This window comes from Hemitrygon akajei, chromosome 12 (assembly GCF_048418815.1).
Source record: "Hemitrygon akajei chromosome 12, sHemAka1.3, whole genome shotgun sequence".
NCBI lineage: Eukaryota > Metazoa > Chordata > Chondrichthyes > Myliobatiformes > Dasyatidae > Hemitrygon > Hemitrygon akajei.
The window spans coordinates 71,449,604-71,467,629 of record NC_133135.1 but is presented as its reverse complement, the minus strand read 5'-3'; the positions used below and the strand labels follow the sequence as shown (position 1 = coordinate 71,467,629).

The following is an 18,026-nucleotide window of genomic DNA, read 5'->3' as shown; positions in this document are numbered from 1 at the left end:
TATGTTGCTTGTCAGTGACCTGTTTCACATTCAAGCTGGCAACACTCAGCTCCGCCTTGCCTGATATGCAAGCGTGCTGTTTGTGGTGCTTGGCTGGCCCAGAGTAGGTGTAGCAGAAACGGGTTCCATCAGTACAGAGAGGAGATTGAAGCCCATTGTCTGCACTGCACAGGATCCTTGCTTTACCCCTTCCTGCCCCTTTATCCCTGGCCCTAGAAAGTCATCTGGACCACAGGTAGAGAGGAAGGCCCAAAACTCAGGTTGTCAAAAACGTTTCGTAGCAGTTGAGTGACATGTAAATAATTAAGGTTGGACTCATCATAGATTGTGAACGTGAACTGTTGCATTCGGAAAGCAGCATCCCTCACAGAGATCCACACCAGCCAGGTCATGCTCTTTTCTTGCAGCTACCATCAGGTAGAAGGTACAAGAGCCTCAGGACTCATACCACCAGGTTTGAGAACAGTTACTACCCCTCAACCATCAGACTCTTGAACCAAAAAGGACAACTGCACTCACTTGTCCATCCATTGAGATGTTCCCACAATCAATAATCTCACTTTAAAGACTCTCTATCCTATTATTTAATGTTTTTGTTATTTATTGCTATTTATTTGCATTTGCAGAGGTTGTCGTCCTCAGCATTTGATCTTTCATTGATTCTGTTTATAGTTAGTATTCTATAGATTTGCTGAGTATTCCCTCAGGAAAATAAATCTCAGGGTTGCATATGGTGACACATATGTACTCTAATGATAAAATTTACTTTGAACTTTGCACCAGCACTGACAAGCTACCATCATAGAAGGCAAATAGTTGGCCAGCAGCCCCACCATCCTGGATGCACTCCGTAGACAACTACCTGAAGTAGCCTGAGAAAAGCAGAGGAGTTAGTAGTCTGTGGTTTGAGAGTGATGGGGTTTGGATACTCTATGGTTATGGGTATGAGAGTGGGGAGAATGTCAGAATCAGAAATTCGTGATGCCGTAAGGGATATTACAGGTCTTAATAAAGGAGGAATGACCTGTCTGAACAACAGGAGTGAGGACCAGGTGTCAGGAGGGGAATCAAGGATTATGGGGAGAAACAGGAAAGTGGGCCGGATCAGCCACCACCTTATTGAATAGTTCAGCAGGAAGGATGGGTCAAGTGCTGAGTGACCTGATCATTTCTACTCACATTGACATTTTTTCTTTATTTTCCAGTCAATACAGCTAGCGCCATTGAGGTTGTCTGTATTTACATTTTGTTATTGTTATACTTTTGTTATACTTGTGTAAGGTTATTGGGGACATCAAAATGAACCCACTTGCAGCTCCATTTACCTGAGGACTGTTCTCATATCTGTGTAGCTCCTGCATGCTTTCCATAGTCCTGTGCATCATCTACTGGTGGAATGTTAGTACTGCTTGTAGGTATCAATAGAAATATTACAGAAGCACTCACTGAGGGAAAAAAATACAGAGTTCTTGCAAAGTTCTGTGTGCAGCTCAAGTAGGATATGACTTGACCTAGCTATCTTATTCTCTTTGGAAAATCTCAGTGCTTTGTTTCCTGAAGTTGTTCTCCAGCCATCCCTCCGCATCACAACTAAACTGCTTGGAGTCAGGAGGCTTTTACTTTGCCTCTGAATTCTGCACCTTAAATAAGGTTAGATTTTCCACTATGTTGAGGCAATCTGCCACCACTGGCGATAAGGATGCCCTGTTTGTAAAGGAAAAGCTGTCTGAGATGGTGCAACCATCTGCGCAGATAGCTAGTGATAGTGGAATCATGGGGTCCGTGAAATCCCATTGTGAAATGAGGTAAATGACCCCAGGATCGCTGGTTGGAAGCATGAAGTTGCTGTGAAGTTAATGTTGTCGCTAGGGAAAGTAGGAAATTTAATTTGAATCTGTTATACCTGACCAGGCTTAGCTTGATACTGACAAATGTACACCTCAAAAGGAGAAAAAATGTTTCATTCTAAAGTACAATGGGAGGTCTGTTTGGTGATGTAGCAATGTTTTTATTTCATGTGCACAAGATATCACAGCTATTTCCTACATTTGCCTGTACCTGTGCCAGTAGTACCGAACTACAAAAGCATCACTGTGGCGATTTACATGCTATTTTTGTTCTGATTCAATCCAGGGTTTGATATAGCAACCAGGTTCTTATGATTTGTGGGTTAACAGCCTACTTTGGCTCTTTGTGATAATTATCGCATAAAATAAATAGTTTCCATTTGACGGGCACATAGCACATGCTAACTGGTTCCTGGGTAATGCAAAGAATGGGCTTTTGAGTGGTAATTAAGAGCATAATATACTGTTGCAGTACCACTCTATAATTACACAAATAGTAATTGAAAAGTTAGGAAAGTGGTAGTCATGAAGAATATTGTCTTTCAGGATTCCCATAGGATAGTGATGTTAAGAAAACTAATTTTTCACCAAAATTTGCATAAAATGCACCCAGTGGCCACTTTATTAGGCCTCTCCTGTACCTAATAAAGTGACAACTGAGTGTATGCTCAGGGTCTTCTACTGCTGTAGCTCATCCATTTCAAGGTTTGACGTGTTGTGTGCTCAGAGATGCTCTTCAGCACACCACTGTTGTAATGTGTAGTTACTTGAGCTACTGTTGTCTTCCTGTCAGCTTGAATCAGTCTGACCATCCTCCTCTGACCTCTCTATGAACAAGGATTCGTTAGCCACATAACTGCCTCTCACTGGATGTGAAACATTCTCTGTAAACTCTAGAGAATGTTGTGCATGGAAATCCTGGAAGATCAGCTGTTTCTGGGATACTCAAACCACTCCATCTGGCACCAACAGTCATTCCACGGGCGAAGTCATTTTGATCACATTTCTTCCCCATTATGAAGTTTGGTCTGCACAACATGTCAGTATGGATTTATGCACTGATTTCCTGCCAAATGTTGGGCTGATTAGATAGTTGCATTAATGAGCAGGAATTATATGTACCTAATAAAGTGGCCACTGAGGGTAATTTCTGCTGCATTGTTGAATGTAAATAGTAGTCACTATTTTTTTTTAACTGGCATATACCTGTGCTGGATTGAATGCCAGGCCAAACTTCTAAACTTTATTGGCAATGTCTTATGCTGATGACTGGTGACATCAAAAGCACCTATATGGGGTAAGAAGCATCTGTTGGTGTGAATAGATGGGCAGATTTCAGGACTTGTGATATTCTATGTAAAATTGGTGATTGGGGAGCAGGTAAGTAGGAGGGATAAAGTTAGATATTCAACGTGTTATTCCAACTGGAATACAATCTTTTCTGTTTTCCTTGTATTTCACTGTCGAGTTGAAGCTGAGAAACCTGATTATGCAATAGTTTATTTTCAGCATTACTAGTCTGGAAATTGATTTTTCTGTAGGACGGAAGCACAATAGCAATAATTTATAATGCTCCCCAGCCCCACTCCTGAGCATTGACTGCTCTGATAATCAATATTAAAGCTAGTGTGACTCTCAACTATCTAACTCTGTGGTCATTCCGTGGGGGCTGTAGCTAATCTGTGAATCTGCACCTTAAGATTTTGCCATTTACCAAATTACTGAGATTACTGATACTATACGTTCCAAGAGATACAAGTTCACTCTTTTCTTTAGTACAGGAGGTATGGCTAAAGACGTGTGTGGATTTGTGGGATTTTTCAGCTTGCCTGAGTTTAGAGCATCATAGACTGCACTCACATAGTCACTGAAGCCTTTAGTTCAGAATTTGAAACTCCTCACAGATCATAAGGGCTTGAATGATCAGTTTGTGGCTGACCCAACAATGAGGACCATGGTCAATGAAAGCTATCCTGAAGCTCACATATCTCCTTTAGAGAGCTCAGGTCCATAGATTTTTAGATACAAGGTCAAACCAACCCCTTATATCACAGTGCAGGCTCTTGACTCAAAATGTCAACTGTCCTTTTGCCTCCACAAATACTGTTGCTTGATCCCACCAAATATCTCCAGCATTCTGCTTTTGGATTCATATTCCAGCATCTGCAGTCTCTCGTGTCTCTCTTGCTATGACCTAACTTCTCAGTTTTATGCATTTCCTCATTCCTGCACCTGAAAAAGGAACTTCATATACAAGAGGCCTCATTAAAATGAGATTTTGCTACCCATACTACTCTACGTTTCCCTCCAGTTCTCAGTAGATATGGACCACACTGTGCCATCTGCTACGTACTGCACAACTTGGCAAATAGACTGGAGGAGTCTGGACTTATCTGAAGGCATCTTGCAAAAGAAAGTGAGCAGCAGTAAACACAAGATGATCAGGCAAAGAGAAAGATTATATGGCGGTCAGCTGAACCATCAACAATACCCACAGCATGTGCCACTGGCAGAATCAAATGCCTTTGAACCCACCAGGGAGCTGTCAAAGATAATCTAATTAGCCACAAATTCTCATGATGTGCAAAGTACAATGGCTACTCATAGACATCAGGCACTATGACAGCCATCTCTGTGTTAATGCCAAGGGGCACTGGTCTAATCTCAAATAATATTTAGTATTCTCCAAAGAACTTAAAGATATTTTTGAAATTGCAGATTTACTCTCTGTCTGAGCACCAGTTTGTAGCTTGTACTAGAAGAATTGAAATTATTTTTGCTAAGTAGAGTGTGATAGACCCAAATGTTCAAGGATTGTGGAGAGAATGTAAGTTGTTTCAATTAGACTCAAACTACAATGGATCCTTCTGTTTAAAATGTCAGGCAACATTCATATTATCATAATGATTCTTAACTGTTGTTTTTAATGTTGAAAGAATCCATATTCTGATATCCCATATACCCTTTGCTGGACACTTATCCCTTCGGACAATAGGCATTATAGAAATCGAACGTTCAAATATAGTGATTCTAGCACCATCACAATCGCTTCCAAATATTGTCAGTCATACTGGACAAGCAGTCCTGCAATCCTACTTTGTAGCTTTTGATAATCTGGGATACATTTAAGAGGTTTGCAAACAATTGATTCAATAGCTCTTTTGCCAAGGGCAATTGCACTTGTAAACAGATAGCCAATGTGATCTGATGTAATACCATTTTCATTTCTTTAGTAGGTTAAATGCAATGCGGAAGCATAATGGGCAAATATTGATCTCTTCAATCGAAGAGTATTTAACCCTGATGCATGCATGGGATCATTTAAGCTGAGAGCCAAGGTCCTCAGACATATTGAGACATTAGCTTTCTTATTCCTAAAAATAACTCGAGTGCTACCACATAGATGTGGTCATGGGAGCTTTTTGGTTTATAGATGAATCCTGTGCTCTTCAAAGCTGTATTTAAAGGCCAACTTTTACTGGGTCCACGAATACAGTTAATCTGCATCCACTGACCCCTGAATGCCTGACCATTCCCTGGAAATAAAACCTAAATGATGGAACCATAATTGTAGTGAAACCATTGTGGTGATGAATGGATTTGGATCAGGTGATTTCAAAAACATACTATTCCAAAGGTAAGGAGTGCTGTGAAAAGTATTGAGACCTTGCAATATGGGCCCTTTCTGAATAGTATGCTATCTATATTCTTGGTCCTTTCTTCTACAGCAACAACAATATAACAGGCCACTTTAACACTAAAGTTGAATTCTTATGCAAGTTGTGAGCATCCATTGCTAATAGAGCCGCCAGTGGGGGCAAAGACAGAAAAGCTTTGATTTTCTGTGAGTGTGGCTAAGTTTCTGCACCTTCCTGCAGTGAGAAACAACTGTGTAAGTGGACAGTGATTACATTTCCACCTTCATAGCTGAGTTTTAGCCTAGCCATTTATTATGAGGAATACATGTGGCTCAGCAGTTTGTTGACCATCGCCATGTCGTAAGGGTTGAATTGGCTGCTTTAAGTTACAATGTAACTGGGTGTCTATTGAGTAGCTCCATCTATTTTCTCCAAAGCTTGTATAATCTATAATGACCAAATGAAAAGTAATATATGATTGATATATGATTATGAAATGCCTTCCCTATAAGCTATATAAAGGAACCATTGAACATCTATGGAATAAACTGTAATGCCTTCTCGTTGGACTTGACTTCCATGCTGGCCTGATGGTTCCACTGCTATGTTGCAGCTCTCTCACTGTTGTGGGAGAGGCAGATATTTCTTAAATATCCAAATGAACCCTTAACCTCGAAGAGCAGTCATTTACTGCTGAAATGCATTTGGAGTCACAGCTTGCAATCTGGCAAGGCTGGTTGTCATCTTTATCATCTTCAGTGCAACAAGGATCTCATCAGGCCAGGAAACAGAAAATAGGTCAGGTAGCATCTGTGGAGCAATAAAAAGAGGAAATGTTTCAGGCTGATGGAGCAGCAGACAAAATGCCAGAGGATCTCAGTTTGGTCAAATATGATCTCTGGATGGAAAAGAACAATAGACAAGTTGTTGAATTTTCTTAAGATCTTCAGACCTTAAGGCTATTTTAATGATGGAATTGCTCCATCATTAGAATAGCCTTTTTCATCTCAAATACTGTAGACACATTCCACTAAAAGACAACACATGCAGAATTTGCCATGTTATTGTTTCCATCCCCACATTGCAAACACACCACATGGGTTTCCCCTCCACTCCCAAACGTCCATGCTAGGGAGGAAGATTCCAAAGATGAAGAGCCCATGGATAATATTGTAGCTGACAGACACGTCAAGTTATTGCATGTATCCTTGCTAATCACCTGCTCAGATACTGATATTGTGAATACAGAACAGAGGTTAGAGTGGCATCGTTCATAGGGGCTACCCAGTGTGAATGGGCTACAGTCAGGCAGGAGGCAAGGAAAAATGAGTAGTGTTGGTTTTGTGACAGAATTTTGTATTTCAAGCACATGCAGCTTTTTGCTTTTCTGATGATGCATGTATCTGCAAGACAAGTGCACAGAGTTTGCAATAATCTCCTGACTTTTGCAGTCATTATAACAAGTGAGGAAACAACCCCTGTTCCCTGATAGCAGCACTGCAGTCTGTGGGACACCCTCTCTTCCCACTAACTAGCAGTGTGGTGGTGCTGGAAATTGAAATGCTGGAGGCTCACATTTGGTAGAGCTTGGAGCTATCGCTGTGCCTCTCAGCAAAGCACAAACCCGCTCCTTCATCCTGTGTGTTGTCCACGTGTTGATGGTACCCAGCATGGAAGTGTGTATCACCTTTAGGGTAACAATAAAGTCCTGCACCACATCCCTTGAGGTGCTAGAGATGGACCCCAACATTTCTCCTAGTTATCTTGTGCAATCAATCTCCTCCTCACTCTGCTTCTCAGCATCCTGACAACAGGTCTCCAGCCTGAAATGTTATCCATGATTCTCTCTCCATGATGTTGTCTGACCCATTAGGTGTTTCCAATGTTTCCTGTTTTTGCTTAGGCAAAATTGAATACTGATCTTTGGCTCGAGGAGGTTAGAAAGAATAAAGAGATGAGAAAAGGATATTTTAATTAAGCAAAGCCTTAGTTGGATCCCACCTGGAGTTCCATCTTCTTGGATCTACATCTTAGAAAAGATAAAACCTATTTTGAGTTAGTAAAATGAATATAATTATGTGCCATAAGAAATTATAATGCAGTGTGGTGTCAATGTGTGCAAACATAAGATTCTTTAGGATTGCTGGAAAATCCATGGAAACCTCAGCTTTGAATGCATTTAATAGAGCTATAATTAGAGATTCAGAGTTATATAGCATGGAAATAGACCCTTTAGCTCAACATGTCTGTACTGAGCAAGTTGCCTGACTGAGCTCGTCCCATTTCCCTGCATTGGCCCATATTCCCCCTAAACCTATTCTATCCATTTAACTGTATCTATATTTAAAACAGTGCCCTTTTGAATATCAAAATTTTATAGCCTCTACCACTCCTTCTGGAAACTTATTCCATTTACTCACCACCATTTGTGTCAAAAAAGGAGCACTTAGGAATTCCTCTCTGAAATCCTTCACCTGCCTTTCCTGATTTAAGGAACTTCTTTGGCCAGCCTTTGTGTTACTTAATTACATTATATAATTTATTTGCCAATGTTAGTTCATTATTTGTTGGTGCAATGTCTTGGAAATGCAGTATTTAAACTGTTTTGTGAATACTGCTAAAGTTGCATTAATGCAATGTAGAATTTGTATTGTACTCATGAACTGTTTTCCATTTAGTCATTGGATTTAGGAGAATGAATCTTTAGAATTTCATGGCATGGATCACAATAGTGACAAATATCATTACAGATGTACAAAATACCATTTGTGTTCTTAATGTTAAATAGGGCATCAATACATTTACAATCTTAAAACACAAAATTAATGGTTTGGACTAAACCTATCTAAATTCTTAAGAGATACTTTGACAAATTTTTGATTTCCCAAAATGCTTTAAGTTTATCTTGCCTGAAATTGCAGCTCTGCTTTGTTAAAGATTAATATTAAAGACCTTTGAGCAAAAGCCATTAAGCGATTGGTTGACTTAGGAAAAGTTCTTGGCCTTTGGGACATGGCTTCCTCTTACAAAATAATTCATCATCAAATTGATCCAAGATTGGAGTTCAAAGTATTGGTTATTGTATTATAGCACAGGTTAGGAAACAAAATAGTATTTTGTGGGCAGTCCCTATGCTCCCTGCCATTTAGTTAGGTAGGAAATTATGCAATATTTAGACATGCCAACATTGGATATTAGTCAGCTAGCTCAACAGAAATGTCACAATATTCACACTGTAGAATTTAAAGGTAAAATCAATCTGTTTAGCACAAAGACTTTGAAATGGTTGAGAACGTGTGAATCCCCTTACATGAAAATGACTCTGAGATCCTAATCTTCATTTTTAGACACACTTGCACCCTTTAAGTCAAAACTAATCTTGATAAGAATTTTGCCTGAAGTCTGTGACATCCGAATACAAGTTTAGTCACATAGTGGTTCATTGGATGCAGTAATATTTCTAAAATTTATGTTGCAAAATGCCACATATCCTGTGCTATTTCACAAGTTCTGACACCCATGCAATGCCATTTTGTTTAGATTTTTACTTCTCTATTTCAGAGCCATTTGCACACAACCATTTAAGACCTAATCTCAGGTACCACTGGCCATGAATTTTGACATTACATTTATTCTAAGGCCATTTTCAAAGATCCTGTTAATCCCACGTTTGGGGATAACATTTCTTGCTGCAGGTATTTCTTCTTCCACCTGCTTCTGCAGCAAAGTGCCCCAAATGGCCTGGCTTTACTGTTTACTAGAAAAATATCCTTTTGCAAGAAATGTATGTAATCTAAGTTATGAAATTTTGTTACATTCTGTGATGTAGAGGATCTAGGTGGTCTGGACACTATTTGCAAAAGGATTAAATACGCATACTACAAGTAAATAGGAAAAACAGCAATGCTTGTTGCAAGGGGGTTGAATCTAAAGGTAGCAAAGTTATTCTTCATTTCTGTAGAGCACAAGAAAATAAAATAATTACTCTGTACAGTGTTGGTCTCCTTATTTCAGCAAGTATGTCAATATATATAGAAGAATGTAACTTCCTAAGGGATCTTGACAAGAATGTATAAGGAATGGATGTTGCCTCTAGCAAGCAAATCTAGAATTAGTAGACATTGTTTAAAATAAGAGGTCACACTTTTAAGACAGCTGAGGTGAATCCCTTTCTACCATATGGTCATGAGTCTTCGGAATTCTCATTCACAATGGGGAAACAGAGTCTTTGAATGCTTTTAAGGCAGGGATAGATTGAATGATGGAGCAATATTAAGGGATCAAGTGACCTAAACCTGCTCTTAAAGTGTGTTTTTGTTGTTATATTTGGACTGAAGGTATAAGTTTACTTGGATTAAATTAACATCCTACACTTAATGGCCACTCTGTGATGTACACCTGGTTGTTAATGCAAATATCTAATTAGCCAATCATATGGCAACAACTCAATGCATAAAATCATGCAGACGTGATCAAGAGGTTCGGTTGTTGTTCAAACCAAACATCAGAATGGGGAAGAAAAGTGATCTGAATTACTTGACCGTGGAATGATGACTGGTGCTATATGGGTGGTTTGAGTTCTCAGAAATTGCTGATCTCCTGGGGTTTTCAGGCACAGCAGTCTCTAGGGTTTACACAGACTGGTGTGGGAAAACAAAAAATATCCAGTGAACGGCAATTCTGTGGGTGAAAATGCCTTGCTATTGAAAGAGATCATAGGAAAATGACCAGACTTGTTCAAGCTGACAGGAAGGCAACAGTAACTCAAGTAACCATTCATTAAAACAGTGATAAACAGAAGAGTATCTCTGAATGCACAACATGTTGAACCTTGAGGTGGAGGAACACTAGCAGAACACCATGAATGTACACTCAGTGGCCACTTTATTAAGTACCATTCTATTTTAGTAAGATAATTAATTAAGAGCTGTGGCACTGAATATTGGTTTTTTTTTTGTTGCAATTATTGGATTGGTTAGGAAAATGAATAAAAATGAACATTTGATTATAATTATCAAAGAAACTTCAGAACATTATCTCTGTTTATTCTTGAATCCCTCACATTTAATTCCTCTGAAGTTATTCAAATCTTTTTAGTTGAAGAGAAAAGATCCCACATACATAAGAGGAGAGTCCTGTCGTCTTGGCCAATATTCATGTTTGATCCGAAAACTCGAAAACAGATGACCTGATCTTTGATCTCATTGAATCAGTGTACTTGTTATCCCTGTAATGCATTGCCATATTTCCCATATTGTCTTTGTGACTATATTCCTAAATGATATCATTGAATCCAAAGCCCATCCCAAGATTGCAAAGAGAATGCCACAGAATGCATTTGAATCACAGATTAATGGAACATGAAAGCCGCCCCTGCAGTACACTAACCTTCTGCACCAACCATCAAGCATCCAGTCCCACAAAATCCACACTTATCCTGTTTTATTTTTCCCACATTACCGTCAACTTCCCCAGGTCCTCCCACTCACCTGCACACAGTACTCAGTGGACAAGTCTGGAGAAAAAAAATATTTTCATTGGTTCTGTATCATAGGCAAGTGATAATTTATATTAGTTGTGGTATTTTCCTTCCATGTTGGGATCAATGTTACTGCTATAACACACGGTCATCAAAAAACACAATCTGCAGACATGGATATGTGTCAGTTCGATTAACGAAGATTAAATGCAAATTACCGAATATATCCATGGACTCAAAACATCCAGTTTAATCCTGTTTTTGGCATGGTTTATAGCTATCACATGTACCGAGATGCAACGTAAAGCTTTGGTTCTGTGTGCCATCCGGAGAGATTATGCCATGCAAAATTACATTGAGGCAGTAAAGAAAAACAGGATGCAAAATATAGTGTAGCAATTGCAGAGTAAATGCAGAACTGGCAGATGAATAAAGTGCAAGGGCCACAGTGATATAGATTGGGAGTTGAAAAGTTCATCTTTATTTTCATTATGATCAGTAATAATTGTTCGGACATAGAAATCTGTATGTATAGGAATAGCCCAACATTTGCAGAAAGTAATATCAAACTTTGGATTAGTCAGTACTAGCCACACCCAAACACTAACCACTTCCTTACAGGCTTGTACAGAAGCTTGCTAAATTTCACATTCATTGTTTTTATATTGCTACACCAGAGTATTTTCAGTTTGCTGAATAGGTTTTATCGTATGACTCCACACAGTTGTTATAGAATGCACTTCATGACAGGTGTTTATGCCAGGTGATTTCATTGCATAGCTGATAAACATAGAGTGCAACTTAAGCTGCTAATTTGTTTTTTTTTTGTCACATGTAACAAAGTACAGTGAAGAACGTTGTTTTGTATGACATCCATTTAGATCATTTCATTCCAACAATCCATTGAGGTAGTACAAGGGGAATCAGAATGCAGAATAAAGTGTTCCAGTTCCAGAGAAAATGTCATGCCAGCAGATAAAAAGCTGCAAAGTCACAATGAGGCAGAAAAACTTTTGGGCACTTAATTCTTTGAGAATAAATACTGCACGAGTTCTGTTTTTTTTTTCTGGGCCCAGCTGCGAATATTGAAATGCCCAACCTCAATAAAGAATATTTCTAGAACTTGGATTCCACAGTTAATGGAATGTGCTCTCTTGTTGGTTTTCTGCAAAAGCTGCTTCTTCTTCAAGGAGGAGGAATGGAAACAATCGTGATTAAGTGCAGTTAGTTGTGTTCTTATATATTTGACTTCGCATCCTGTGTAAGTTGTGATGGCAAAAGACTGAATGTAATAGGTGTACAGAACTGAATATGCATATCTTTATAAAGTCCATTATTTTCTGCCATAATGTGTTTAAGGTTCCACTATACATTCTCACTCATTAAGTTTTTCTTCTTTGTTTCTTCCACTGTGAGTACATTTACTCACAGTTTTCTTACCTCTTTAGAATCTTAGTTTTAACTTCCCTCTTCCAAAAGCTTAATTTGAAGTAAATACACAGGAACTCTGAAACAATAATGTTGCTGATTATCCCATATCTAATGCAATCTTAGTGGTTTCCACAGCCATAGTCTCACTTTAAGGACTCTTTATCTTGTTATTTCATGCTCTCATTATTTATTGCTATTTATTTATATTTGCATTTGCATTTTGTCGTTCACTGAGCCTTTTTATAGTTACTTTTCTATAGATTAGCTAAGTATGCCCACAGAAAAATAATCTCAGGGTTGTATGCGGTGACATGTATGTACTCTGTTAAGTTTTATTTTGAACTTTGATATTTGCATTTTGGCATGCTCTCTTTAATGATTCAGCTGGGTTCTCTGAAAGATGTCCATATCCTATTACTTATGCCAGTTCAGCTTGCAATGCTATTGTGTATTTATACATGCACATTCACAAGTCCCATTAATGTGAAACTAAATAATGGCATGAAAATTATTTTTGAGTTGCTTGATCAGTATTGTACTATCGGATCCAAAATCATTAAGTCAAACCATCATGAAAATCAGCTATAAACTGCAGCTTCTTTCTGAACCCTCTTGATCTCATGTCACAATAATCACTATATTCATATTTAAAGAGGTGTTTGGTAAATTCCCCATCCGTAAGGGCGTCAAAGATTGCAGGGAGAAGGCAGGAGATTGGGGTTGAAAGGGACAATAAATCAGCCTCGATGGAGTGGTGGAGCAGTCTCAATGGGGCAAATGGTCCAATTCTGCTCCTTTGTCTTATGGTCTTATGACTTACGAATACTTCCCCTCTCTTTGGTCCTCTGTTACCATATATCACCACTATTTTAATGAATGATTAAGATTGGATCGAACACACTTTTCTACTATCTCATAAGCCTCACACAAATGCTTTTATTTCAAACAGGGCCATCACACCATGCACAGTAGTTCCTTCAGCTTGCCTTGTTGCTCTGCCCATACTTAGCCATTTTTCTCAGTACTTAATCTAATTTACGAAGTTGATATAGTCCATTAATTTATTGTTGGCATCTGTTGGTTTCATAAGTACTCTAATGTTTTGTCCAATCTTTGTCCACTTGAAATTATAAAAGGGTGCCCGGGGGTCTAATATAATATATACTGCATATTCACTTTATACCAGAGCTATATTGCTTAAAATCATTGAGCCATAGACATTGTAGAGTTAACAGATTGGAAGCAGATCTTTCAGCCCACTGAATCCACACTGCTTATCGAGCGTCTATGTACACTAATGAGACTTCCATCCCATTTTATCTCACATGTTCCATTCTACTTGATGAACCATCAAGGTTATGCACTTAAAATTGATATTAGTCTCTTTGCATGTGTTTAGCAGTCCAACCAAAGATCCTTGACTTTGCCACCAGTTGTTGCCACTTGAAAGTGGACAATAAAATGCAGGAGCAGAATTAGGCCATTCAGCCCAGTGAGTTTTCTCTGCCATCACATAATGGTTTATTTATTATCCCTCTCAACCCCATTCCCGTCTTCTTTCCATAACCTCTGACACCCTGACTAATCAAAAATGTATCAACTTCCACTTCAGATCTCTTCAATGACATGGCTTCTACAGCTGTCTGTGGCAATGAATTCCACAGATACACTACTGATACATATATACAGATACATTCCTTCCTTTATAAATGAAATGATGTTTGCAATTTTCCAGTCCTCCGGAGCCATACCAAGATCTAGTGATTCTAGAAAGATCGTCACTACTGCCACTCCCAATCTCTTTAGCTATCTTTTCAAGAATGCTGGGGTGTAGTTCATCTGCTCCAAGTGACATCATTATCTTCAGATCTTTCAGATTCCCAAGCAACTTCTCCTTAATAATAGCAACTATACTCACTTCTGTCCCCTGACATTCTTGAATGCCTGGCTAACTGCTAATGTTTTCCACAGTGAAGATTGATGCAAAGTACTTATTAAGTTCATCCAGCAATTTTTGTCCCCCAATCCTACCTCTCCAGCAGCATTTTCTAATAGCCTAATATCCACACTTGCCTCTCTTTTACTCTTTATGTACCTGAAAAAGTTTTTAGTATCTTCTGTTACATTTTTGGCTAGCTTACCTTCATATAGTATTTCATCTTTTCTCTCCTAAGGGCTTTTTTAGTTGTTTTCAGGTGGTTTTTAAAAGCTTCCTGATGCACCATCAATAACTCACGCCGAGACTTAGGAAGTGAGATTATCGGCTTTTATTGACTGAAGGACAACACTACATCCTGGGGAAAATGAGGGAGAGCAGCAGGCCACAGTCGCCTTTATACAGGGGTCTGTGGGAGGAGCCACAGGGGTAGTCAGCAGGGTCTTGGGAGGAGCCACAGGAGCAGTCAGACAGGTATATCTAGTTCACCACACTTCCCAATCTAATTTCCAACTAATTTTTGATCTATTACATGACCTCTCTTTTCCATTTATGCTGTCTGTGACTTCCCTGGTCAGTCATGGTCACCTCATCCTCCCTTCAGAATGGTACTTCATCTTTGAGATGTACCTTATCTGCACCTTCTGAATTTCCCCCTAAAACACCAGCCATTGCTGTCCTGCTGTCATCCCTGCTATTGTCCCCATCCAATCAACTTTGGCCAGCTCCCCTCTCATGCTTCTGTAATTCCCGTTACTCCACTGGACTATTGACGCAACTGACTTTATCTTCTCCCCCTCAAACTGCAGTGTGAATTTTATTGTATTATGATCATGACCTCCAAAGGGTTCCTTTACCTTAGTCTCCCTAGTCAAATTTGGTTCATGATATAACACCCATTCCAGAATTGCCTTTCTCATAGTGGGCTCATTCTACAAATTCCCTCACTTGGGATCCATCACCTGATTTTCCCAAACTACCTGCATATTGAAATCGCCCATGACTATTGTAACATTGCCTTTTTTTTACATTCATTTTCTATCTCCCATTGAAATTGTATCTCACATCCTGGCTGCAGTTTGGAGATCTGTAAGTAAGTCCCATCAGGGTCTTTTCACCCTTGCTGTTTCTTAACTCTACCTAAAAAGATTCTACATTTTCTGACTCTAAATCATTTCTTCCTAAGAATGTGATTTCATTTTTTTTTTACCTACAGAGCCTCCCCACTCCCTCAGGCTACCCGTATGTCCTTTTGATACAATATGTATCCTTGGATGTTAAGCTCCCAATTATGATCTTTTACTTATGACTCAGTGATGCCTATCTTGTCTTTAGTAAAGGGGCAATTATAGTATTCTTGGTTTTGAAAATTGGCTTCAAATTTTCACATAATAGTACAGGCCTTTTGGCCAATGACTTTTTAACTTACCCAAGAACAATCTAACTCTTCCATATTTCCACTTCTACTTAGCCCTCCATATTTGTTCATCCACGTGACTATCTCAGAGTCTCTTAAAAATCTCTAGTGTATCTGTCTCTACCAGTACATCTGACAGCATGTTCAATGCACCATTCACTCTGTGTAAAAATATAAGAATTACCTGACATCCCCTTATCCTTGCCTTCAATCGCCTTAAAATTATAGCCTCTTGTATTAAATAATACAAGCAATTTACTTTGAAAATGCATATTTAAAGTTGACATTTTTGATATGATAAACATTAGGAATAATGTGACTATAATATTCACAGGTGATAGTTTTAATTGAAGACATGGCATATTACTTTTGGAATGGTTAGTGTCTGATGAATGTACTTTCTTGATAACTGGTACAAAAGCCAAACTTGAGTGAGAAATCTGACAATTTTGTGATTATCAATTAAAATCTCTCTGTTTTCTAAAATTGCTTATTTATTATTCATTCATGAGATATGAAAAATTACAGGGAGAAGCAACATTTATTATCTTTCCCTAACTGTAGTGAGCCAGCCAACTTCTTGAATTGTAGCAGGGTGTGAAATGAAAATATAACCAGAGTGAATTCCAGGCATTTTAACCAGTGATGGTGAAAGAACAGCATTAGCAAAGTCAGAAGGTACATCACTTATAGGGGGCCTTGGAAATTGTCATATTTTTTCCGTGACTGCTCTCCCTAATACTTTTTGATGTTAGATATTGCAGATTTAGGATTTGCTGATATGGGGGTTGCAAAAGGAGCTTCAGAAGATATTAATCAACACCTGGATTTGCCATTTTGGCATTACAATTTAACCATAATCATGAAATCTTAAATAATTTCAAATTGCAAGGTATTAACATTCTAATTCTCTCTGCTTCCACATAACCATCTTTCATATCAAATCTAAAGTACCCAGAGAATTGTGCAGGCCAATTGTGTAGTAGGTACCAGCCCAGATGTCCGACATAAGGAGATGTCGTCCTTTGAGAAACCAGAAGGGTAGTGTGATAACAGTCTGTTTCATATCTTTCAATATTTTCATTAATTTTAAATGAAATAAAATGTTGTACAAATCAGAAACTATTGCATTTTCCAATTACTGAAGAATAATATTAGGAGAACTCTGCACTTTCTAAGTTAGCATATTAAGAACTGTGGTCTAAACTGTCATTTTTAAGCAAGGTATACATTTATAGTTAAGCAACTTGATCAGCTTGGTGGACAGATAAGCCATTTATTTAAGCTGGTTGAAATCTTAGGGTTATAAAGAATATTGAACAGGCTTTTAAACTGGAATGTGAGATTAGAAACTCAGAAATGAGCCGAAATGCTTCATGTGTGTATTGCGTTATAGGAGAGATAACTCTCTCACCTCTCTTTAAAAAGTATGTTTCCATTTACACATGGATGATTGTCATTGAATTGTATTAACTTTCTTTCAGGAAGCACCACTCCAGCTGCGACATCTGAGCGTAAGTACCTTCATCGATATCTTTCATTCAAATTGAACACAGAGTTAACTTATCTGCAGTGCATGACTATTGTATGATATTTACAATGGACGTTTGAACTCCAATCTTGTTTTATGCTGTGTTGTCATGTGTTTCCTGACAGTCTTTTTGATCTGATTTATTAAAAATGGTTCAATTATTTCATTGATACAGGTCTGTCGCTAAATAACGGATGCATTGAAAAACAATTTGTGTCAATAGTGAACACTGGGAATTGTATCAAAAGCAAAAAAAAGACTATTTTGCCTTCAGCAAAAGTATTAGTCTTACAATAGGATGAAGAACCTTAAACTGCTTAAACTTCAAAGTTCAAAGTACTTTGATTGTCAAAGTATGTATGCATTATATGACCTTGAGATTCGTCTCCTAACAGGCAGTCAAAAAACACATACATATAAAGACAGTCAAACACCCAATGTGCAGAGAATAAAAGACTCATCATGCCATAAAAAAGAAAAAATAAAGAAAAGAATGCAATAACCCGTAAGACAAAAGACCGTTGAACACCCAAAGTGCACTGAAAAAAAATCATGCAAACAGTAACCACAAGCAAAATGGGGTTTCTGAACTGAAATTCACAAGAGAGACATATAATTCAGCACAAAGCCAAATAAATAGCGATTTAAACTGGCTTCAATATCCTGACCTTTTCAATCTGGCCTGGTGCTTTACTTGCCATCCTAACAGCAGGTTCTGCCACTTGGATACGGCAGACACTTCGCTGC

General features: G+C 38.4%; 1 protein-coding gene across 34 annotated transcripts in view; it reads left to right on the top strand.

Moving 5' to 3' along the window:
* ptprc (protein tyrosine phosphatase receptor type C) overlaps positions 1–18,026 on the top strand; it is a 226,768-nt gene that overhangs the window by 105,490 nt on the left and 103,252 nt on the right. For all 34 annotated transcript variants that reach the window (XM_073063453.1, XM_073063487.1, XM_073063485.1 and 31 more), the window contains one exon: positions 17,233–17,262. In XM_073063453.1, the coding sequence (XP_072919554.1) occupies positions 17,233–17,262 (30 nt within the window). The remainder of the gene's footprint in view (positions 1–17,232; positions 17,263–18,026) is intronic.